Genomic DNA, 23,720 nt, shown 5'->3' with positions numbered 1-23,720 from the left:
TCAGCATTACTAGGAAAGTAAATATTAGAAATGGTGAAAGTGATGAAAATTATTTTAAGTATTTCTTAGGCATTGTAGTTTGAAGGTCCCCAAATGAGATCTGGCTATACTCCATCTGTCTAGTTGATGAATTATCTATTTTCCAACCAGATCAACCAAATATTTACTGGAGCTTCATGTGATAACCAGTGGTAGATATCATACCCAGGCTTTTCTCATGTTCAACTTTTAATTAGTGAATAAATTCTGATAATTCTAATGCATGTTTAATGAAAGTAAAGATTTTACTACTGCATGTTATGCAGTATAAATATAAAATTCTCATTGTTTCTCAAATTGCACTTAAAGCTGTTTACTTGAATTTTTAGAGATGGAGAGACTTCTTTAGAGCTGTGTATATATACACATACATACACACACTCTTTTGTGGGAATAATTCTCAACTAAATATTACTTAGAAAGAAATATAGGTGAGTGCTGAAGTTCAGCTGCATCATACATGCTTTTAACTTAAATGAATTCAACTGTATGCATTCAGGAAAAAAAGAAAAAGAAGAACAAATAGTATGTAAGTAGTTAAACTTGCCGCAGAATGAATCTGGGCTCTGTAGTGAGCAGGACACGGGAGAGGAATGTGCTCATCCCTCAGACAGTCTCAGTTTCCAAGTGCTTTTTGTAGCTTAAGCCTCTTGATGTACTGAGTATGTGATATTAATGTTTAAATATATATTTCTTATACATGGTCTCTACCATAATCAAATATTTCACCTGGTATGCAACCAGAGAATCTACATTTTTTTTCCATTCTAAATGAAAAATGGTCATTTTGGACATACTGAGAGATAATATATCAGTCTCAAACTTGACACTTTTTAAAGGAATCTTCCAGAATAATCTTATTCTAAAGTGTAGTAAAATATAGTAAAATTAAAGCATAGTAAATATACTTTACTATTCTAAAGTATAGTAAAACTATACTTTCACCTTAGCTGCCGACTTAAGAACCTAAATGCTGAGTTAGATGCAGTTCCATTCTTTCTGAAAACACTGACTTTATAGGTTCTTAGAGTCTTAGACATTCATTCATGCAGGAAATATTTACTCAGTGCCTACCATGCACCAGGCACTGTTTTAGGAACCAGGATTACAGTGATGAATAGAATATTGTCCTTGTCTTCATAGAGGGAGGTTTGAGGTATAAAGACCATAAACAAAGGTATAATAATAGGTCAGATGGTAAGTGCTATGGAGAAAAATAAAGGATAAAGGGATAGAAAATACTGAAATAGATTGCTGGTTGCTGTTTTCTACGGAGTGATCAGAGAAGACTTCTCTAATGATGTGTCGTTTGAGCCAGGACAAGAAAGAAGTGATGGATAAGCTGTGAAGCTACCTAAGGGAAGAACGTTCAAGGCAGAGGGAACAGCAGGTGCACAGTTCCTAAGGCAGGAGTGTGCTTGGAAGATTTAGGAGATGGCAAGGAAGCCATGTGGCTAGTGTGGATGGGTAAGACGTGATAGGCAGTTAGATTCGAGAGACTATACTGTATAGGATGTTATAGGCCATTATAAGGATTTTGTTTGTTTTTGTTTTAAGTTTTAAAAGTCATGTTCATTGAAGTGTAATTTACGTTCAGTAAAACTCAACCTAAAATTTGACAAATGCAATCATCGCCATAAACAGTTCTTCAAAACTCCCCCATGCCCTTTGCAACACACTCCTCCCTGATCCTTAGGAATCCATTGATCTGTTTTCTGTCAAAGGGGTCAGATATAATCATTAAAACAATCGTAAGCACATAAAACCAAGTTTTTAAAAGGATACTTTGGAATGTACAATCTTTAGAATAGTTTAGAATAGTTCAAAGAATGGGATTTTAAAATAACCTTTGAAAATTAAAGCACAGTTGAGAAAGTTGTCTTAGGATAGCTGTAGAATAGCTAGTCTAGTTATTGTGTCAAGCTTCAGGCTGGGGCTGGTCAGTAGAAAAACTATTTTAAATAATGGAATTGAATTCTACAGACATTCTCAATGGGGCAGACATACGTTCTCACAGCTATTTGGCACCTTCTCAAAAGTTCACCCCTGCTACCACCAGGAAAGATCAAGGAAAGCAAAAACATCTGTTCTGTATATATCAGTCATCACATGTTCAAATACACCTTATCTACCTGAAATGCTTCTTTCAGGCCCCATAATTCTGTCTTTCAAGCACCAGCTGTGAGGTTTGTCAGCATCTTGAACTGGACTGAGCCAAGTCACATGCCATGGCCCAAAAGGCCATTATAAGGACTTTGGCTTTGCTTTGAGTAAAATGGGAAGCCATTGAAGGGTTTGAGGCAAGTGTGTGTGACATCAATCACTCTAGCCAGAGTTACTGCTATTCAGTATATCCCTTCATGTGAATTAGAAAATGGTGCCCCTTTCTTTGGGCAGTTATAGCTCCAGGATGGATGTCTTGGCAAGCAGAGCATAGACTGGATTTTAGCTTTTGCTGTCCCCTCCTTCCCTACTTTAGGACCCTTTGCATAGTGTATAGTCTGTGCACCCATATTCAGTGGCCCTGCCTCAGTGTGCTCTGTGGAGAATAGACTACAGGGGGACATGGGTTGGAAGCAGGAAGACCAGTTAGAAGGTACACTCCAAGTGGCAATTTCATAGTCAGTTTAATATATAAGTCTGGAGTTCAAGAACAAGATCTAGGCTAGAGAAGTAAATGTATGAGTCCTCTAGGAATAAATGTGCTTTAAGGCTATGGGACTGGATGAGATAGGATATAGAGAAGAGGAGCCCTGGAGCACTCTAGGCTTTAGAACTGAGAGAGATTAGGAAAATGTGACAAAGTAGATTGAGGAGTTGCCAGTGAAGTAGGAGGAAAACTAAGCTTATTTCTGGAAGTCAAGGAATTAAGGTGTTTTCAAGGGAAGTATCCAATCAGATTGGATTGGATACTTAAAGGGAATACGCAAGTTGTATAAAAAATGCTTCTAATAAGTCAAGAAAAATGTGTTCCGGGAGTTCCCTGGTGGTCCAGTGGCTAGGACTTTCACTGCTGTGGCCCCAGGTTCAATCCCTGGTCGGGAACTAAGGTGCCACAAGCTGCGTGGCACAGCCAATATAAAGAAAAAAGAAAAATGTGTTCTGACAATTGTCCACTGGATTTGGCAATGTGGATAGCACGGGTAACCTTGACGAGAGCTGTTTGGTTTAGTATACTTAGTGTGGAGAAAACCCTATTGGAGTGTGTTTCAGAGAGAAGAGGAAAGAAAGTGGTGACAAAGACAATGATTTAGATAACCCTTTGAGGGAGTTTTGCTCTAAAGGGCAGGGGAGGGAGGAGAGATAGGACAATAGCTTGAGAGGGATATGCAGTCAAAGGGAAGATTTTTTTTTTAAGATGGTAGATGTTATATAGCATGTCTGTACGCTGATGGAAATGATCCAAAGGAGAATGAAGAACTGATGATCTTATGATGCAGAGGGGGGGATAAGTGCTGGAATGATTTCCTTGAGGAGGTTAAAGAGATTGTGTATACAGTATACAGAGGGACTGACTTTAGGATCGAGGATGGTTCATCCTTAGGAACTGGAAGGAAGGTAAAGTATAGGGGTTTACAAATAAGAGGTAGATGAGATAGGAGCATATGGAAGTTCTCCCCCTACCCGCCCCCCTTTTTTTTTCTCTAATCATGAGGAAACAGACAAGTCCAAATAGAATTCTACAAGACAGCTAGCCTAAGTGCTTCAAAAAAGTCAATGCCAGGAAATAGGTGGGGGAACTATTCTAAATTAAAGGAGTTTGAAAAACAGATAACTAAATGTCATTTTAAACTAGATACTCAATCAGAAAATCTGTAGAAGACATGATTGAGGCAGTTAGGAACTTTGAATATGGATTATATATTAGATGATATCAATATAAAATATCTTGTGAGTGATAAGAGTATTGTGGTTATATAAAAGTATGTCTCTGTTCTTAGGAAATAACATGCTGAAGTATTTAAGAGTGAATGTGATGCCTGCAACTTAAATTCAGATGGTTCAGCAGAGCATGCATGTACCTATATGAGGGAGCATATATATATGCATATATGTGTGTGTAGAGAGAGAAATAAGAAGAAAAGGGCATAAATGTGTGTGTGCATTTAAGTATGGCACTTGTTAACAATTGGTGAATCTTGGTAAATGGTGTTAATTTCTGTAGATTTAAAATTTTTTGAAACCAAAAGGGGAAATGATGAATTTGGGCTAATGTTTCTTTTCAGAGGTTGCAACTAAGTGGTTAAAAACCACAGTCTATTCTATTTTCTCCTTTGCTACCCAGTTTTGCGAGTGTAAGTGTGTGGTTCTTTTCAAAGTCTCAATAATATGTTGGATTTTCAATGCAGAGAAAGTTTCTGCCATTTTCCTAGATTTGTGAAAATTTATAATGAAACATGTCAAGTGAAAAAAAAATTTAGTGAGTAAAGTTAAATGTTAGAGCTGATTATTGTTTTAAATACTAAAAAGTATCCCTAAAAAAATCTAAATTCCAAAAATGAAAGATTGGTTAAATAAATTCTAGTACCTCTATATGTATGTGTAACCATTTAAGTTAAGTTGTAGGAAAATATTTAATTTGGGGGAAATGACAGTTTTATTTTGATAAGGAAATAAAGCAAATTATAAAAGATTATATGTGCTGTACAATTTTATAAAAACTGTATGTGAAAAAGAATGTGATTTAAGATGACTTCTGTTTTTTTCTTGGTTCTCTACTTTTCTACAGTGAACATGTATTATTATGATTTTTGTAATCAGGAAATAATAATTTAAGTAAATATTTCAAAAATAGGGCCTAGGGCTTCCCTGGTGGCGCAGTGGTTGAGAGTCCACCTGCCGATGCAGGGGACAGGGGTTTATGCCCCGGTCCAGGAGGATCCCACATGCCGCGGAGCGGCTGGGCCCATGAGCCATGGCCGCTGAGCCTGCGCGTCCAGAGCCTGTGCTCCGCAACAGGAGAGGCCACAACAGTGAGAGGCCCGCATACCGCAAAAAAAAAAAAAAAAAAAAAAATAGGGCCTAATATTCACAAGATAGGACTCTCAGTTGTTTTCAGATCAAGTACCTCAAATAGAATGAAATGTGTACTCTTTGTATGTAGCACATTTCTTTTGATCATCCACTAGTGCAGAAGGAGTCATCATAGCATTACTTTCTCCAGAGGACTCTTGAGTTAGTGAAGCCAGATTTAATGATGAAGCATCGAATCAGGTTTTTCTCCAGCAGTTTCAATTTAATGAAGTCTGGTAAATACTGTAGAAAATAGAGGATCTCTTCACATTCATTGTCATCTTTTGTAGGGTATTTGACAGTCCAGTCATGTTATATATATTTGGGGACCCTGAGGAGAGTGTAAAAGTTCTGCTCACGGATAAATGTGTAATTTTGTTCTTGTGCCCTTTGCAGACCTAGTAACAGTAGCATGAGAAAAGGGGACGCACACCCCAAATGGAAGCCTGAAGCCAAAGCGCCCCTTCAGACTCTGCATATGACTTCTGAGAATCAAGAAAAAGTGAAAGCTCTTCTCCGAGACCTGCAAGAACAAGATGCGGATGCTGGATCTGAGTAAATTATTTTATTTCAGTAAATTACTATATTGAGGAAGATGCATTGGCAGTGTGAGGGTCCTGTGTGTCTTTGGAATACTGTATCAGCACTGATCCTGTAGTGACTGTATAACTAGTTGAAAGTGAGCCAAGAGAAATACAAGAATAATTATTCAGCAACAGTTTTAGAGTGAGTTTGTTTTGCAGTATCTGTGAGCAGTGGTACAGATAGCCTTTTCATCTTTACTTTTTCTAGGACAGTGCTAATATGGATTCAGTAGTTGCTTTATTGATAACCTTTCAAATAAAACCTTGTAGTGAACAAGTAGAAGCATTGTTCTAGGAGCAAATATTGAGTTGATCAGATGAAGTCTTATAATTACACGTCTCATGACCATCTGCCTAAGAGAAAGATTGTTTTAGACTTTTGGCTATTTTGCTTTGTGATTTCAGTTGGAGAGGTTAATCCTTTCCATTGCCAGAATTAATCAACAGTCAGTCCTGAACAGCTCAATTTCCATCCTATCTACAAATCGCTTATCGGTCTTAAACTTAGGAAAGGTGGTTATGCAGCAAAGCAAAAAAAAATAGCGATGGTTTTTATAAGTGAGAAGAGAGAGAGGATAGCCAAGGCTTCTGTAGTTAAGAACGCAGACTCTGGGTCAGACTACCTTGGTTAAAATCTCTAGTTGCTCTTTACTTTATAACCTTTATAATCTTCTCTTAAATTTTAGTTGATCATCTGAAAAAAAAAAACCAGAGATTCCAATCTGGCTGGGTTATTGGGAAGATTTTCAAAGAGATAGTACATATAAAACATTTAACATAGTACCTGGCAGGTAATAAATTCTGTTACTTGCCGAGATATAAATTAGTAGGTCAATAAAAAGTTAAATCAGTGACTGAAAAGTGGTCAGGATTCTCTGTCCTTTGGTTCCTTGAATTAAATTCTTAGACTCTTACTAAATTTTTCTTTGAGGTAAGTAGAAATTAACATATGAAAATGTTACTTTGCCAGAAGAGGTGTTTCTGGGGAGGAAGAAGATGATGAGCCTGATTATGATGATGAGCAATACTGGTCAGCTGGACGAGAAGCTTCCCTTGTTCCGGACTCAGATCCTTTGGAAGGTGCTGGTTCAGGCCTGGTGGAGCCTCATCATCCAGAATTTACAGTCTCAGCATTTGCAGTGCAAAAGCTTTCCAGGTTTGCTTTCATCATTTATGGGAAAATTGAAGGAAACTGAAAGTGTATTATAAATGCACCTACCACTCCTCGAATACTTTTGTGTTGTGTGCGTTCCAGCGGTACCTGATATGCCCAGTGTCCTCTCTTTTAGGATAAGGAGATGAAGGAGGAGTTAGTATTATCAGGTACACTTTTTCAAGACACAAACCCTGCCTATGTATAGTTATGCCTTCCCATATATGTATTTAAATGAATTTCTCTTTTGAGGTTTGATATTACTCAGTCTTTTTTGTCATGCTTCTCATTTGACAGGTATGGTTTCAACACCGAGCACTGTCAGGTAGCCCTGAGAATTTGCAGTGGAGACGTGGGGGCATCCCTGGAACATCTGCTCACCCAGTGCTTTTCAGAGACATTTGGAGAGAGGATGAAGATCTCTGAGGCCATTACGCGTATAAGCTTGGATGAGTGTGTGGAACAGCGACAGGAAGAGGCCTTTGCTCTCAAGTCAATCTGTGGAGAAAAATTTATAGAAAGAATTCAGAACAGAGTCTGGACCATTGGATTAGAACTGGGGTATTTGACGAGTAAATTCTGCAAATCCAAGCAAAAGGAAAGTACCAAAAATATACGGGAGATGTCACTTGAAATCTGTAAATTTTACCGCAAAGGAAATTGCAAATTTGGATCAAAGTGCAAATTTAAACATGAAGTGCCCCCAAATCAAACTGTTGGAAGAGCAGAAAGAAGTGTAGATGATTCCCATCTAAATGCTGACGAAGATGCATCTTTTTTATACGAACTTGAAATTCGATTTTCTAAAGACCACAAATACCCCTACCAAGCTCCCCTTGTGGCATTTTATTCCACCAATGAGAATCTACCTCTGGCTTGTCGTTTACATATTTCTGAGTTCCTTTATGGCAAGGCCTTGACATTTGCAGAAGCTTCAGAACCTGTTGTATATTCTTTGATAACCCTTTTAGAGGAAGAATCAGAAATAGCCAAGTTACTAACATATACCCATCACAAGTACAGTGTCCCTCCTGTGAACTTTCTGCCAGTATCCTCTGGGACCAGAATAAATAATCCTGTCTGTCGTAAACCAGTGATTCCAAGTAATTCGTTTCTTTCAAATCAAATTCCAGAAGGTATGTAAGTCATTGATGGGGTGTTGTGGAGGCGGGATTTGGAATGATGGATTACAGCAGTCAGAGGCTCTGAGGGCTGGTGTAGGATCTCCCCTGAGCTATGACCTGACTTTACTTGTAAGGCCTTATTCTGTCACTGTGTCTGGCTCCCTGAATTGAAAGTTTGTAGTGATGTATAAGTTTATTCTAGCAGTCGAGGGCTGGAAGAACCTTAAAGCATCCTTCCAGAAAAGTCTGTTTCGTGTAATCCATTTGGTTTCATGTGATTACTTCTGTTATTGTATATAGGATTACTTTAAAATGAGTTTTTAGAGATACTTCTCTTTCTATACCACCATCCATACCCTCCTGCTTTTAGTATGCTAGACCCCCAAAAGTCATTAGGGGATGTCTCTCTTTGTGGGTCCCTAAATCCTCAAATAGAGAAATGTTTGTACAAGCCTCTGGCTTCCTCCAGATCCAAGTGTGCCATACAGATTCTTACATCACAAGTAACCCCCCTTTCAAAGCTCACCGTAGGATCTCTCTTATTTTTTGCCACCTTTCTTTCAGAGCAGCAAGTTTTATTATTTCCCAGGAGTTCCTAGGTAAATGTCAACAGGTAGAGAACAGTGAAACTGCACCGAGATGCGGATGCCAGACAGCTGGCTAGGTTCCCTCACTGGCCCCTTGACTCGCTCCCAACCTACAGCGAGTTCTAGCACTCAGATGTATTCCTCAAGAAATGACAAACTGTGTGTCGTGAACTTTTTTTTTAAGATAACAGCTTTATTAAGATATAATTTGCACACCATGAAATTTACCCTTTTGAAGTGTACAATTCAGTGGTTTTTAGTATATTAACAAAGTTGTGCAACCATGACCACTGTCTAACTCTTGAACGTTTTTATCACCCCAGAAAGAAACTGTACCTGTTAGCAAGTCACTCCTCATTTCTCCCTTCCCCCAACCCCTAACAACCATGAGTCTATATTCTGTCTCTATGGATTTACCTATTCTGGACATTTCATGGAAATGGAATCGTATAGTAAATATGTGGCTTTTTGTGATTGGCTTCTTTCACTTAGCATAATGTTTTCAAGGTTCATCCATGTTGTAGCATGTATCAGTACTTCATTCCTTTTTATTACTGAATACTATTCCATTATATGCACATACCACATTTCATTTATTGATCCATCATATGATAGACATTTGGGTTATTTTGTGTCTTGGAATTGTAGGTATACTTGCAAATATTTGAAACTTTCAGTTAATTCCTGAATGTACAGAGTCTACTGGATTAACAAGGCAGGGCATGATTTTCTTTTCTTTGGGGTTTTTTTGTGTTTTTTTTTTTTTGTGGTACACGGGCCTCTCACTGTTGTGGCCTCTCCCGTTGCGGAGCACAGGCTCCGGACGCACAGGCTCAGTGGCCATGGCTCACAGGCCCAGCCGCTCCGCGGCATGTGGGATCTTCCCGGACCGGGTCACGAACCCGTGTCCCCTGCATCAGCAGGTGGACTCTCAACCACTGCATCACCAGGGAAGCCCTTTTCTTTGTTTTTAATTTGGTTTAACCAGAGCCACTTACACTTGATTAAAGTTTATTTGGAGATGCGTTGTAAGTTCTTTAGCAGTAGAAGTAGTAGTGTGGAAATGAATGAACTTGTTTTATTCAAGCTTTAACTTTTTCTCCATTTTATGATTTTTTTGTTGTTGTTACTTTGTTAGATAGTGACTTTTCCCTGCTAAAGAAAGGGTTCCATATTGAAAACGTTTCCTTTTATCCCCTTCAAGTTGAGAAAGAATCAGAGCCTGAGGAGGAGACAGATGAGGATGAAGGTCCTGCACCAGTTATGGTGGAGAATGAAAGCTATGTCAACCTTAAGAAAAAGATTTCCAAAAGATATGACTGGCAGGCAAAATCAGTACATGCTGAGAATGTCAAAATCTGCAAGCAGTTCCGAATAAAACAGGTAGGGTATTCTGAGAGAATGGCTAGCATTGCCTCCCTAATGTATGGATGAAGGGATTAGGAATTAGGAAGCTTTGGCTACTCTCCATGGTATACTTTCAGTTCTCTTTTACTCTGATTGGGCAAAGTTTCTGCATGCCACGGCAAACTTGGATGCATGTTCTAGATAGTTTTGGGAAATCCAGTGGCTGATGAAAATGAAACATATATACCAAATATTCTGAGAATCATGTGGCTTTGTTACTATGATAGAAATCTGATAAGTGAAAGGAAAAGTAGTACTGTGATTTACATTAGAAATAACAGTATAGAAAAGGAGAAGGATAAGGAGGGACTCTTACCCCATTTCAGAGGCTCACAGGATAAATAATTTGCCCAAGGTCACATAGCTGATAAATGACAACACAGGGTTTCAAGCTAATTCTCTCTGTTTTCAAAGTCCATGTTGTTTTTACCCCATTCAGGGGTAAAAATAAGATTATTTTAAAAGAACTCATAAGTGAAGTATTAGGGCAGAGTTGGATGGAGGATAAAGACGAGTTGCTTAACCAGTTTCGGGATTAGATTAGATGCTATCTAAGGCCCTTCCGATTCTAAAGTTCTGCGATTCTGATTTTTGACAGAGTATATATAACACTAGTACATATATACCGCAGCACCCATAGAATGTCAAATTGACTAGAAAATCGCACCATAAATAATAAGATGGTGGAAATAAAAAATTACACATTCAGTTTGAACAGTGTGTTTAGAGGTGATAAAATTACATGCAGAAAATGTGTATGTTAATGTAAATGTTAGTATAAATTTCTTACATTAGTCAAAAATACATCCACAGTTTTAACCTACAGTACAGTGTTTATAGCATTGGCCATTAGATGTCAAACTGAGTTACATAGATGTGGTGATTGGCCAAAAAGAACCCTTTAAATGAGGGAGTATTCAAAAACAAAACAAAATGAAACAAAAAAGATGAGGTCATGTCAGAAGGACTCAGGAATCAACCTGGAAAAGCTCCCAATGGCCAAAATGAAATAATGAGAGCAACAAAATAAATTGGATGATATCGTAGGTATTGGATGTACAGTATTGGATTATAACCCAGGAATTTTTAAAAAATCTATAAATCCATTCCGGTTTATTTTTATTTATTTATTCTCGACAGATAAAAATTATATAAGAACCATTTAGTGAGTGTTGTTACTATTAGTGATTTTGGTAAAAATCTGATACTGTGTAAAACTATGCTGTCTTGTATGGTAGCCCCTATCCATGTGTAGCTATTTAAAGTTAAATTTATTAAAATTAAATAAAATAAAAAATTCAGGTCCTCGATAGCACTGATCACAGTTCAAGTGCTCAACAATCACATGTAGCCAGAGGTTGCTATGTTGGACAGCACAAACAGAACATTTCCATCAGCACGGAAAGTTCTGTTGAACAGTGCTAGTATAGAGACTTACAAAAAGGGCTGGATAGGTGCTAAGCAAGAGGGGTTATTTCTCATATAAGATCCTTCAGTTCATTCAGTTGTAGGAAAGCCACACAGATCTCACAGCTTATTCTGGCTGATTCTCTGAACAGCCTTCTGACTAAAGTCACCAGCATCCAACCCCCAACAAATCTGTACTTTCTGTCTCTAAACAAATTGTTGAAGAAAGAGCAGAAAGGGTAGGTCTAACTATGGGATTCCACATTCAGAGCTTTGTGAAAGGAGATTGAAAGTAACCAAACTGATGTCTTATCTTTTATTTTATTAGGCCTCCAGACAGTTCCAGTCAATTCTGCAAGAAAGACAATTACTCCCTGCTTGGGAAGAAAGAGAAAACATTCTTAAACTGTTGAGCAAGCACCAAGTGCTTGTTATAAGTGGTATGACTGGGTAAGAGTGTGATTTATTTCTAATGCAGCTTTCATCTATAGATATGGTGTGTGCCCTGGTTACCACCACCACTTCTACTTTAAAAAAAAAAAACAGTTGCTGGTGTTATTTGTGCTTTTTCCTGTCAAATATTAAATAATATTTCACAGAGGCAAATAATGTGGCAACTGTAGCTAATAGAGCCAAATTACAAAAAAACAAACAAAACTCAGAAATTTAGGAATTTTTAAAATTAATTTATTTATTTTATATTTATTTTTGGCTGTGTTGGGTCTTCGTTTCTGTGCGAGGGCTTTCTCTAGTTGCGGCGAGCGGGGGCCACTCTTCATCGCGGTGCGCGGGCCTCACACTGTCGCGGCCTCTCCCGTTGCGGAGCACAGGCTCCAGACGCACAGGCTCAGTAGTTGTGGCTCACGGGCCTAGCCACTCCGCGGCATGTGGGATCTTCCCAGACCGGGGCACGAACCCGTGTCCCCTGCATTGGCAGGCAGATTCTTAACCACTGTGCCACCAGGGAAGCCCAGAAATTTGGGAATTTATAGATATTGTATACCTCTGCCTTCAGACGATTTTAAGGCAAAAGGCCTAGCTGAAGGCTTTTAACAAGGCCCATTTTAGGGCTTCCCTGGTGACGCAGTGGTTGAGAGTCTGCCTGCCGGTGCAGGGGACACGGGTTCGAGCTCTGGTCTGGGAGGATCCCACATGCCGCGGAGCGGCTGGGCCCGTGAGCCATGGCCGCTGAGCCTGCGTGTCCGGAGCCTGTGCTCCGCAATGGGAGAGGCCACAACAGTGGGAGGCCCGCATACCACAAAAAAAAAAAAACAAGGCCCATTTTAAAATGTAAAGGACAGTTCCAGAACACTTAGCTTGAAACTTCAAAAATAAATTTTCTAAATTTATTCTGATTTCCTTAAAGCTTTTGTTTAAGAACAACTTAGGGTACATTATTTTTCCTGTTCCACACTCTCCATATGTTATCCAAACGTATTTGGCAGGGACAAGTTGCAGGCTTAATCTAGTTCTGTATTCAAGGGTCTTCAATTTAATAATTACATTTGTGCCCAGACTCACAGGTATAGTAATAACTTTGTATCTTCCAGTTTCTTATCTTTTTAACCTCAGTCAGTACTTTGGTATAGCCAAAGCTATACCACACCAGTGGGAAAAATATAAAGTATTTTAATAATCATAAGATAATATTCCTGTTTCTTTAGGATTCATATGTAGAGTTCACATTCCTGGAGGCATTTATAGACCTTAACCTAATGTTTATTCAGTAGTCCCAGTTTTACAAATAATAGTAAACTATTATTTGATTGCCCTGTTAACCTAAGTGCAAATTCCTAGGAGTTGTCAGCTATAGGTAATAAGTCAGTAGGTCGGTTTAGAAGATAGATGAAGCTGAACAACTTTTATTCTAATAAGCTTCTTACTTTCCTCATTGGATATGATTGCTTCTTTAATTAGAGCACTTGAAAACTCTTATTTTAGGACTTATTTGTTTTGACATACAGATGTGGGAAAACCACACAGATTCCACAGTTTATTCTGGATGATTCTCTGAACGGACCACCTGAGAAGGTGGCTAACATCATCTGTACCCAACCCCGACGAATCTCTGCGATCTCTGTTGCCGAACGCGTTGCTAAAGAAAGAGCAGAGAGAGTGGGTCTGACTGTGGGATACCAGATCCGGTTAGAAAGTGTCAAGGTTTGTATGCTTTTCTTATTTCCTGATGACAGAAATTTACAATTTTCAAGTATAAAGAGCCCTTGGGGTCTGGAGATTCTGGGCAAGTTGGAATATATACTTCAATAGGGCTGAAGTCCTTTTAGAAATACTTTGATTTAAACTCTTTTTGGGGTGTACTTAATTTCCTCTGTAAAGACCTTCTATTCTTTATTGGCAGAAGTGATCTAGTAGGTGCTGCTTTGTTCCTAAACTGGGACTTAATCCATTTAACCAAATATGGAATGAACAAATTCAGAATTGATTTCATCACTCACTGTTATTTTTATGTTTTGTAATAATTTTTGAATGCTTTCTATGAGCCTTAAAATTTTGATGTAAAGTAGAAAAGCTTTTGTTGTTACCAGCAAGAAACTATGCATTTAGTTCCTTGGTTTATATTAAAATAGAACTGCTGGTGTTTTCAGTATTCTTTATCCCTATCCATTAAAAATGGCTTTGCCAGGAAAGTGTTTCCTTTTTTCAGAAAGTTCATTAAAGCTTTCTATGCCCTTTTACATGTAAGTCCTCAGCCACCAGACTGTTATACTGCACCACAGGAGTGCTGCTAAGAAGGCTAGAGGGGGACACAGCCCTACAAGGAGTCACCCATATCATTGTTGATGAAGTCCATGAGAGGACAGAAGAAAGGTAAGGCAAAGATTTTCCGAATGAATACCCACACACGTCAAATGAAGACATGCTGAAAGAATTTCATCCTGCTTCCAGTTAAGTTCCTTAGAGCTAGTAACGGCAATTACCATAGGGAAGGCTTAAGTTAGAGAAGAGGAACTGCCTTCCTGGTCTCCAGGGTCTGTGACACGAAAAATGCTAGGAGAGCACATGTTCATCACTGGAAGAGTCATCCTATTAGACGGACATCGTCTCATAAGAGGCACCGTGCTGAGCTGGGTGCTGTACTTAGCAGGAATATCAGATGTAATGCATGCTGTAGCTGATGGATTGGTCAATATGTGCTTCCTTCTTTGTGCATTTGGTCAGTCATTCAGTCCTGACATTCATTCATATATTTATTGAGCCTGCATTAAGTGCCAAGTGGCCTGTTAATTGCTGGGGATACTGTAGTGAACAAACATATATGTTTCCCCTTTATCTCTTATGGTCTGGTAGGAAGAACAAATAATGAACAGGTAAATAAACAAATAAGTAAATAACTACAAATTGGAATAAGTACCATAAAGGAACAAACAGGATGCTGTGTTTGGGGGGAGAGAGCCATGAGATAATCAGAGATTATATCTCTGAAGAGATTACATTTAAATTAAAAACAGAAGTATGAAAAGGAGTCTCATGAGACATATGAGGGCAAGGTCAGCATTTGCAAGGACTCTGCAGTGGTAAAGGGCTTCATGAGTCCAAAAACCGGAGGAAGGCCAGTGCAGCTGGTATGTAGTGAATGAGGGGAAAAGTGACAGCTAAAAAAAGCAGGAGACTATGCACCATTAATAATAAGGCATTTGGATTTTACTTTAATGGAATTAGAAGTCATTAAAGGGTCATGGTATAAAATCAAAATTCTCAATATTTTAAAATGAAGGGCCAGGTAAATAGATGGCATTGATCATAGTTTGTCGTGAAGATCATGCTCTAAAGTAGTAAAAAAGTAGTGGGAAAAAGAGAGATGATCCTGTGCAAATCATGAGGCTTTCCCAAAAAGGACTATATTATTATAAATATCTTGAGAAGAAGAAAGTCTAAGTAAAGTTGATGGGCTGACAGAGAAGCAGAAAATAGATCATAGCAAAACTAAAAAAAAAGAAACGTGAAAAGAGGTCCCAGCTATTGCTGATAAAAAGTTTTTAAAAAATGAACAGGGAAGACATGTAAACAGAAGACTATTTGTTAGAAGAAATAAATGCACTAATATAGTAGTAATTAAGAAATATAAAGAAATTTGAAACTAAGGAAAAAGATTTTTATATAAAAAAATATATCAGGGAATTCCATGGTGGTCCAGTGGTTAATACTCGGCGCTTTCACTGCCAGGGCCCTGGACTTGATCCCTGGTCGGGGAACTTAGATCCTGCAAGCGGTGTGATGTGGCAAAAAAATTTTAAAAAGAAATATTTCCGATAACAAGACAATAATAAATTTTAAATAGCTATATAGAAAACACTGAAAGTCTTTGAGGGGCAAATAATCTTTAGGTAGAGACTCCAGAAAACAGTGGGGAAAAAAATAAATGGTAAATAATGTCACTTTGCACCTAAATGTTGAAATGAACATTTGAAATAATTTATTTTAACAGAATCACTGAACAACCTGGAAGAGGGAATCAAATAAAACATTCAGCCAAACTAATAATATTTAAATGATTGTATTGTAAAAATAAATTTTTAATTTTAGGGGAAATTATATCCAATGTAATTTTGAACATGAAGAATAGCTTTGGGTTTCATAACATTTATACTTCCACAAACTCAGTGAAACTGGAAGATAGCACTGGATCTGTTTCCTGGCTGCAATGATGTTCTCAAAAAGAGATTTTTATAAAACCTAATGACCTATAGAATATCAACAGTTAAAAACAAAGTATTTTCACATCTGAATAAAGATAAATTACACACTGGAGAAGGGAGATTTGAGCATTTACAAATACCAGTCTTTGGGAATGGAGTATACAAATTATAAGAAAAAGTAGGAATATTTGCTAGCTCTGACTGAAAAAGGCAGAAAATAGGGGGTGGTGGTGTGATGAATTGGGAGATTGGGATTGACATATATACACTAATATGTATAAAATGGATAACTAATAAGAACCTGCTGTATAAAAAGATAAATAAAAATTAAAAAAAAGAAAAAGTAAAATCTAGGAACCAAGATCAGTTAAAAAATAAATAAGATAAAAGGTTGAATATAGAAAAATTATAGTTATATTTGTTTAAAATTTTTAATACATTTTCTGATCATAGAGATAATGACATTATTCTAACACATTTAGGCAATATTAAATGTCAAGAAGAATTTCTGTCCCTTATAGAATTGCTAATTACATGTTAACAATTTGTTCTGTTTTCTTCTGGGAGTATATTGGGAGTTAGCAGAGAAATGTATCTCCACAAACACTATTGGGATTATATAGTGTTGTGTGCTGCATTTGATCTAATATTTAATATGAGAGCATGAACTATCTTTGAAATTATTGCTAATAATTGCATGAGGAAATTCTAACGTGTGGATGTACCATAAATTACTTAACCATTTACCTATTGTTGTATTATTTTCCTTTTCCCTAAAAAAGAAACAGAATAGTCATAAATGTAATTAAATTAGCTCATTAAAGAAAACTAAGTAGTTCAAGAATATACTCATTAAAAATCAAACAATACAGATAAAGTGAAAGTCCCCTGTAACACTCCCAAACCATTCCCAGTCCCTGCCCCAGAGATAACTACGGTGATCAGATTGGTGATATGTCCTACTACACATTGACATATATGCTTGCTTTGTCAGAAATAGGTACTTTTATTTCCAGACCTTTTTTTTCTTATACAAATTATATATTCATTTAGTAACTCAACATTTATTGAGCACCTACTATATCCCAGGCAGTGCTCCAGATACTGAGTAGTATCTTGTAGAACAAAATAACCAAAATCCCCATCCTCATAGAGCTTATATTCTAGTGAGAGAGCCCAACAATAAACAAGATAAAGAAGTAAAATATAAAGTATGGGGGCTTCCCTGGTGGCGCAGTGGTTGAGAGTCCGCCTGCCGATGCAGGGGATACGGGTTCGTGCCCCGGTCTGGGAAGATCCCACATGCCGTGGAGCGGCTGGGCCCGTGAGCCATGGCCGCTGGGCCTGTGCGTCCAGAGCCTGTGCTCCGCAATGGGGGAGGCCACAACAGTGAGAGGCCCGCGTACAGCAAAAAAAATATATATATATATATAAAGTATGTTTGTTAAATGCTAAGAAGAGAAAGGGTAATATGAAATGCAAGGGAGGGGAACATTTGAAATTTTAAACATGGTGGCCAGGGAAGGCCTAGCTGAAAAGGTACATTTTTTTTTTTTTTTTCTTTTTGCGGTATGCGGGCCTCTCACTGTTGTGGCCTCTCCCGTTGCGGAGCACAGGCTCCGGATGCGCAGGCCCAGCGGCCATGGCTCACGGGCCCAGCCGCTCCGCGGCATATGGGATCCTCCCAGACCGGGGCACGAACCCGTATCCCCTGCATCGGCAGGCGGACTCTTAACCACTGCGCCACCAGGGAGGCCCTGAAAAGGTACATTTTGAGTAAAGACTCAAAGAAAGTGAGTGAGTGAGCTACCTCTTGAATGTCTGGGAGAAGCCCTTTCTAGGCACATTAATAACATGTGCAAGGGACCTGGGGTCCATGTCTCAAAGACAGCAAGGAGGACAGTGTGGCTGGAGCCAAGTGATGAAGGGGGAGCGCGACAGGAAATGAGTAGTGAGGTACAGATCATGTCACATAGGGCCTCGTTAGTGAGGACTTTGCTAAGAAGTCGTTGAAGGATTTTGAGCAGAAGAGTGGCACAATCAGATTTACATTGGCATGGAATTATTGGTCTACCATACTGAGAATAGATTTTAGGGGGGCAAGGGCTGAAACAGGGAGACCAGTTAGGACATTGCTCTTCTGCGGTACATATTGTTCTACAACTTGGGTTTTCTTCACTAACAATATCTCTTAGAGATGTTTTCATGTCTGTATCTAGAGCTCTACTTTATTCCTTTTATCTGCCTCATGTAATTCCTTAGAATGGATGATATTGTCATAATTGACCATTTCTTGGTTGATAGACATTTTGGTAGTTTCCACTGATCTACAAACAATGCTATAATGAAAATCATTGTATATACCTCTTTCTGTACATGTAGATATCAAGAAGTGGAATTATCAAATGCAATGATGAATGCTGTTGGTATTTTGATTGGCACTACACTGAATTTAGTTTATTTGGTGGGAAATTGATATCTTTACAACATTAAGTCTTCACATCTAGGAACATGACACATCTTTCTATGAGTTATAAATTTTTTTCACATAAGTCTTACACTTACTTGAAATATGTCAAAGGTTATTAATTTTGATGTATTAAATTTGTTTGATCCTCAGGTGTTTCTTTTATTTCCTCTAGTGACTTCTTATTGCTAGTTTTGAAAGACATTGTGTTGCAGAGACCAACTCTTCAAGTTATTCTGATGAGTGCAACTTTAAACGCTGAGCTCTTTTCAGAATATTTTAATTCCTGCCCAGTTATCACTATACCAGGTGATTAAAATCCATCATTAAATACGTATTGTCCTAATAAGCAAATATAATTATTTTAAAGTTCATTTGAGATATAAATGAATGAGTATTTATACCTGTTTCTAGAGAAGAATTGATTAGTTTATAACAAATAAAATCACAACCACATAATGAAATTATTAAAGAGGTAATGTTATATTCATTTGCTGGGAGATTTTAATTTATATGTGCTTTTAAAAAATGTCTAGGTTATTAGGATTTCTAGCATTCTGTTGTGTTTAACATCAAAATGTGAGTTTATAATGGTAATCTATCATAAAGGGAAAAGTTGTATCTGTGTATAGCATATTTGTTCATTGCTAGATTCTGCTAAACTTCTGGATATTGGTCCACTCTGGGAGCAAGTGAAATTGGATAGTCTGTGTCTTCTTTGGGTGCTTTCACAGTCTCATTTTAGGATTAATTTATCACTTTGGGCTTTAGTTTATCATTCTGCAGTTGCTAAAGAACAATTTGGAAACACTGAGTGGTGAATAATTCGTTCTAGTTATAGAGGATATCGACAGTAGATTTAAAGATGAAATTATATGCTTGATCAAGAATACAATTGTTGACTGTTTAAAGGTCCCCTTCAGGGAAGAAGAGGGGGATAAAAAGGTTTAACAGATTTTTTTTTTAAAGAGGTTAAAAAAAGTCTTACTAGCAAATGATCATCTCTCCAACTGTGCACTTCTGTTTCATTTACTAACTGGAATCTACTCCTTCCATTTTTATCATGAAAAGCTTTTTCTGAATACTTGTAAGACCACAGAGTAAATAGTACCTTACTGTGCCAAGCTTCCTTTTAAGACAATTTTACATATACAAACAGTTTCAAGATAGTTGAACCGGGTAGTCTGAGACTTTTCTGTTTATTTTCTTGTTTTCCTAGGTCGTACATTTCCTGTTGATCAATTTTTTCTGGAAGATGCCATTGCTGTGACAAGGTAAGGAAGATATTAATTAAAGTTTGGTGAAAGTCCTTGAAAACAGAATTACTATTTTACCTCTGTGTGCCTGGATACTAAGAAATGGGTTAATTTTTCTTCTAATTTTTCAATTTGAGCATTTTGTTTTCCCCTTTCAGTGAATATTTATTATACAAATTATTTGAATTCAAAGGCAATATTATATATTAAGAGTACTGACTCAGGAATCCCTAATGTAGACTAAGGACCTTGGGTGGTAATGATGTATGGATGTCAGTTCATCAGTTTTAACAAATGTACCACTCGGGTTGGGGATATTGCTAATGGGGGAGGCTATGCGTAGGGGAGGGAGCAGGGGGTGTATGGGGAATCTCTGTACCTTCTGCTCAGTATTGCTGTGAACCTAAAACTGCTTTAAAAAGTAAAGTCTGTTTAAAAAATGATGGGGAATTCCCTGGCGGTCCAGTGGTTAGGACTCGGCGATTTTACTGCGGTATCCTGGGTTCAATCCCTGGTCGGGGAACTAAGATCCCACAAGCCATGTGGCATGGCCAAAAAAAATAAAATAAAATAAAAATAAATAAATAATAAAAAATGATGGACCAAATCTATGGAGAATTTAACATGGAAAAAAGAAGTACTAATTCTGCAGACAGACTACTAGTATTTAAATCCCTCTACTTACCAACTGTAACATTGGTGAGTAGCTTAATCTCTCTTTGACTTAGTTTCATCATACGTAAAGTGAGCATATTAATAGTAGCCTCTTCAGGAGTTATGAGGATTAATTAATACTTGGAGTTAATACTTGCAAAGGGCTTAGAACTGTGCCTGGCATATATCAAATGCTTTTTATGTGTTAGCTATTATTATCATTATTATTCTGCCTTCAAGGAGTTTGCAGTACATATGAGTGTATAAGTTCTGTACCGGATAGAAGGTGGTAATGTCTATTGGATACCAACAGATTTCTCCCCTCTGAAAGCTCTGCTTCCTCTTCCTACTCTTTGACCTTGAAGATTCCCCAGTGTTTTATCCTTGCACTGTTTCTTCTCACTGTTAAATTCTTGCTTGGCTCTCTAAGACTCATGTGATTGCAGCTGTCACCCCTGTGCTGAGAACTCCCAGATTGGTATCTTCATTCCTGACCTCTGAGCTCCAGAATGGAAACACCTTTGATGTCTGACACCAGAATTTTTTTCTTTCTCTCTGCTCCTTCCATTCCTAATAAGCCCCCTCCTAATTCTACATTATTTAATGATACAGTATTCTCAAGCTAAAAACCCCAAAACAGTGGCTCTCAAACTTTAGTGTGCAGTAAGCATACTTGGGGAGCTTATTAAAATTGTTGTTTTGTGGGCCCAATCCCACTTCCATTGAATGTGAATCTCTGAGGAAATCATCTTTCAGCTAGTTTCCCTGTCTTTTTTCTCTCACTTTTCCAAATTCACTGCCTCCAGAATTATCTTAAAACAGAGCCAAAAGCATTCCAGTGTGTTCCCCACCAGCAGTAGGGCACGGCAGACAGAATCCTGGACTGGTGGGAGAATAACACGTGAATGGGGCAGAAGCAGAGCACCATTCTGCTGGATGAGCAGGAAAGCAGGTGAACAGTGTCATTCCTCACCAACAGACCCGCAGCCACACCCACACATTTCTTTGTCTTCTTTCCTCAGGTATGTGTTGCAGGATGGGAGTCCATACGCGCGCTCCATGAAACAGATGTCAAAGGAGAAGTTCAAGGCGAGGCGCAGCAGAACCGCATTTGAGGAGGTGGAGGAGGACCTGCGCCTCTCCCTGCACCTCCACGATCAGGATTCCACCAAAGATGCCGTGCCAGATCAACAGTTAGATTTTAAGCAGCTCCTGGCCCGCTATAAAGGTAATGTGCTTCCTGGGGGGAATATTACAATTATGCCAAAGATAACTAGTTTTTCTCACGTCCTGATCCAGAAGAAGAAAAATGTGGCTCTTGTTTCATAGTTACCTTGTCTTTAGTTCATCAGAACAACCTTAAACTTAGGAAAATAACAGTTCTAATACATATTAGATTAAAATTGTTATTATATTTACCAGTGGTTTTTTTCCTGATTATAAATGTGTTCATTATAGAAAAACTGGGAGGTAGTAAAATTTAAATTATATTCTTGAGTGTTTTATAACTTTGCATTTTGATATGATTTCAAATTCAGAATTAAAAATTTGCAAGACTACAGTGAACTCTCATATATCCTTTACCCTGATTCACCAATTATTAACATTTTGCTTCATTTGCTTTATTATTTGCTCTGGGTGCATTTTTTTTTTTCCTGAATGTTTTGAACGTAAATTGCAGACATGATGCTCCTTAACCCCTAATATTTCAGTATGTATTTCCTCAGAACAAGGACATCCTCTTACATAACAATAGGATATGGGAATTCCCTGGCGGTCCAGGGGTTAGGACTCTGGCGCTTTCACTGCCGGGGCCCGGGTTCAATATCTGGTCGGGGAACTAAGACCCCACAAGCTGCACGGCATGGCCAAAAACAAAAACAAACAGTAGGACATGATCAAAATGAAAACATTTAACACTAATACAGTACTACTGTTTAATCCACAGTCCATATTCTAATTTTGTCAATTATTTCAATAATGTCCTTTATTGCTATTTTTTAAGTGGTACAGGATCCAACGCAAGATTACATATTGCATTCAGTCATCATGTGTCTTTAGTTTCTTTCTATCTGGAGAAATTTGCCAGCCTTTATTTTTCTTCTATGATTTACATTTTTAAGGAGTTTGGGCCAATTATTTTGTAGAATGTCCCTCTGTTTGGGTTTATCTAATGTTGCCCCATGATTAGTTTTAGGTTATGCATTTTTGGTTAGAAAACCACAGAAACAATGTTGAGTCCTTCTCAGTGCATCATATCAGGAGGCACATGATGTTGGTTCGTCCCATTATTAGCAGTATTAACTTTGATCACCTGGTTAAGGTGATGCCTACGTTTCTCCTCTGTGTAGTTGCTATTTATTCCCTTTGTAGTTAATAAGTCAGTTGTGGAGAGAGATTTGAAACTATTTATCCTATAACATCCTCAAAATTTCACCCACTAGTTTTAGCATTATTCAGTAGGCCTCGAAAATTACATCTTTTTTTAGGGCCCACCCTGTGCTGAGCATTTTTATATATGTTGTTAGGTGCTCCCTCCTCCCATGCCGGACTCCACGCAGCTTTGTTCCTAGATAGTCTTCCATACGTTCAGCTGGGCTGAACCCATAGAAACCCTAAGGTTACTACTTTTGCTTTCTTCCTAAAGCCTAGACAGGTCTCAGCTGCCTTTCCTGCTCTCTTTTCCGTGGACTGCCACCCCAATTCCTCTTGGTCCTTCCAAAAAAATAAAAGTTGTTTACCTTTCAAGGAGTAAGAGCCTCCAACCCCTGTTACTGCTTCTATAGCAGAAAAGACAAGTGAGTTTTCCTTTTTCTCCTTCCACCAAAGATGCAGTCCTGCATGGGAAATGGTAATCATAAAGGAATTAGGGCATTAGCCATTTGTTCTACTGTTTAGGAAGATATACGTGGCTCTCAAACATTTCACTTAATCTTCCCAACATCCTGAGAAGTAAGGTTAAGAGCATAGACATGTATCTTACAGACCTGGATTCGACTCCCCAGGCTCTCATAAAACCAGTTATATGCAAGTTCCTCATCCTCTCTATTCCTCAGTTTCCTTATCTATAAAATGCCATTATTTAGGAGATTAAATAAGACAATACTAATCCACAGCACAGTGCCCAGAGCTAGTAAGTGCAGATTTGTGATTCTCATGAAAATGTCTGACTCAGATGTTTGTGTTCTTTCTGTACATCATACCAGCCGACAATTCCCATTTCCTTATTCTATTAAATTAGTTAACAGGAAAATCTCTTTGGTTTCTCTTTTGAAATTCCAGAGTTTTCTTTAAGAATTATGACTGGATCTAAGCCACGGTCTTTCTAATGTCAAGCACAGAGATATCAAAGTTCAGAAAGCACCTCTGAG

At 38.0% G+C, this 23,720-nt stretch overlaps 1 protein-coding gene across 7 annotated transcripts in view; it reads left to right on the top strand.

Moving 5' to 3' along the window:
- The window catches only part of DHX57 (DExH-box helicase 57), a 62,245-nt gene that overhangs the window by 11,059 nt on the left and 27,466 nt on the right, over positions 1 to 23,720 (top strand). For all 7 annotated transcript variants that reach the window (XM_060117019.1, XM_060117024.1, XM_060117022.1 and 4 more), the window contains 10 exons: positions 5,449 to 5,607; positions 6,607 to 6,792; positions 7,087 to 7,925; positions 9,705 to 9,883; positions 11,643 to 11,764; positions 13,279 to 13,474; positions 14,019 to 14,143; positions 18,615 to 18,748; positions 19,659 to 19,713; positions 21,372 to 21,577. In XM_060117019.1, coding sequence (XP_059973002.1) covers positions 5,449 to 5,607; positions 6,607 to 6,792; positions 7,087 to 7,925; positions 9,705 to 9,883; positions 11,643 to 11,764; positions 13,279 to 13,474; positions 14,019 to 14,143; positions 18,615 to 18,748; positions 19,659 to 19,713; positions 21,372 to 21,577 — 2,201 coding nt within the window. The remainder of the gene's footprint in view (positions 1 to 5,448; positions 5,608 to 6,606; positions 6,793 to 7,086; positions 7,926 to 9,704; positions 9,884 to 11,642; positions 11,765 to 13,278; positions 13,475 to 14,018; positions 14,144 to 18,614; positions 18,749 to 19,658; positions 19,714 to 21,371; positions 21,578 to 23,720) is intronic.

The sequence above is a fragment of the Mesoplodon densirostris genome, chromosome 14, assembly GCF_025265405.1.
Source record: "Mesoplodon densirostris isolate mMesDen1 chromosome 14, mMesDen1 primary haplotype, whole genome shotgun sequence".
NCBI classification, from domain to species: Eukaryota; Metazoa; Chordata; class Mammalia; order Artiodactyla; family Ziphiidae; genus Mesoplodon; species Mesoplodon densirostris.
The sequence above is the reverse complement of the archived record's forward strand: the minus strand, read 5'-3'. Positions and strand labels throughout refer to the sequence as shown.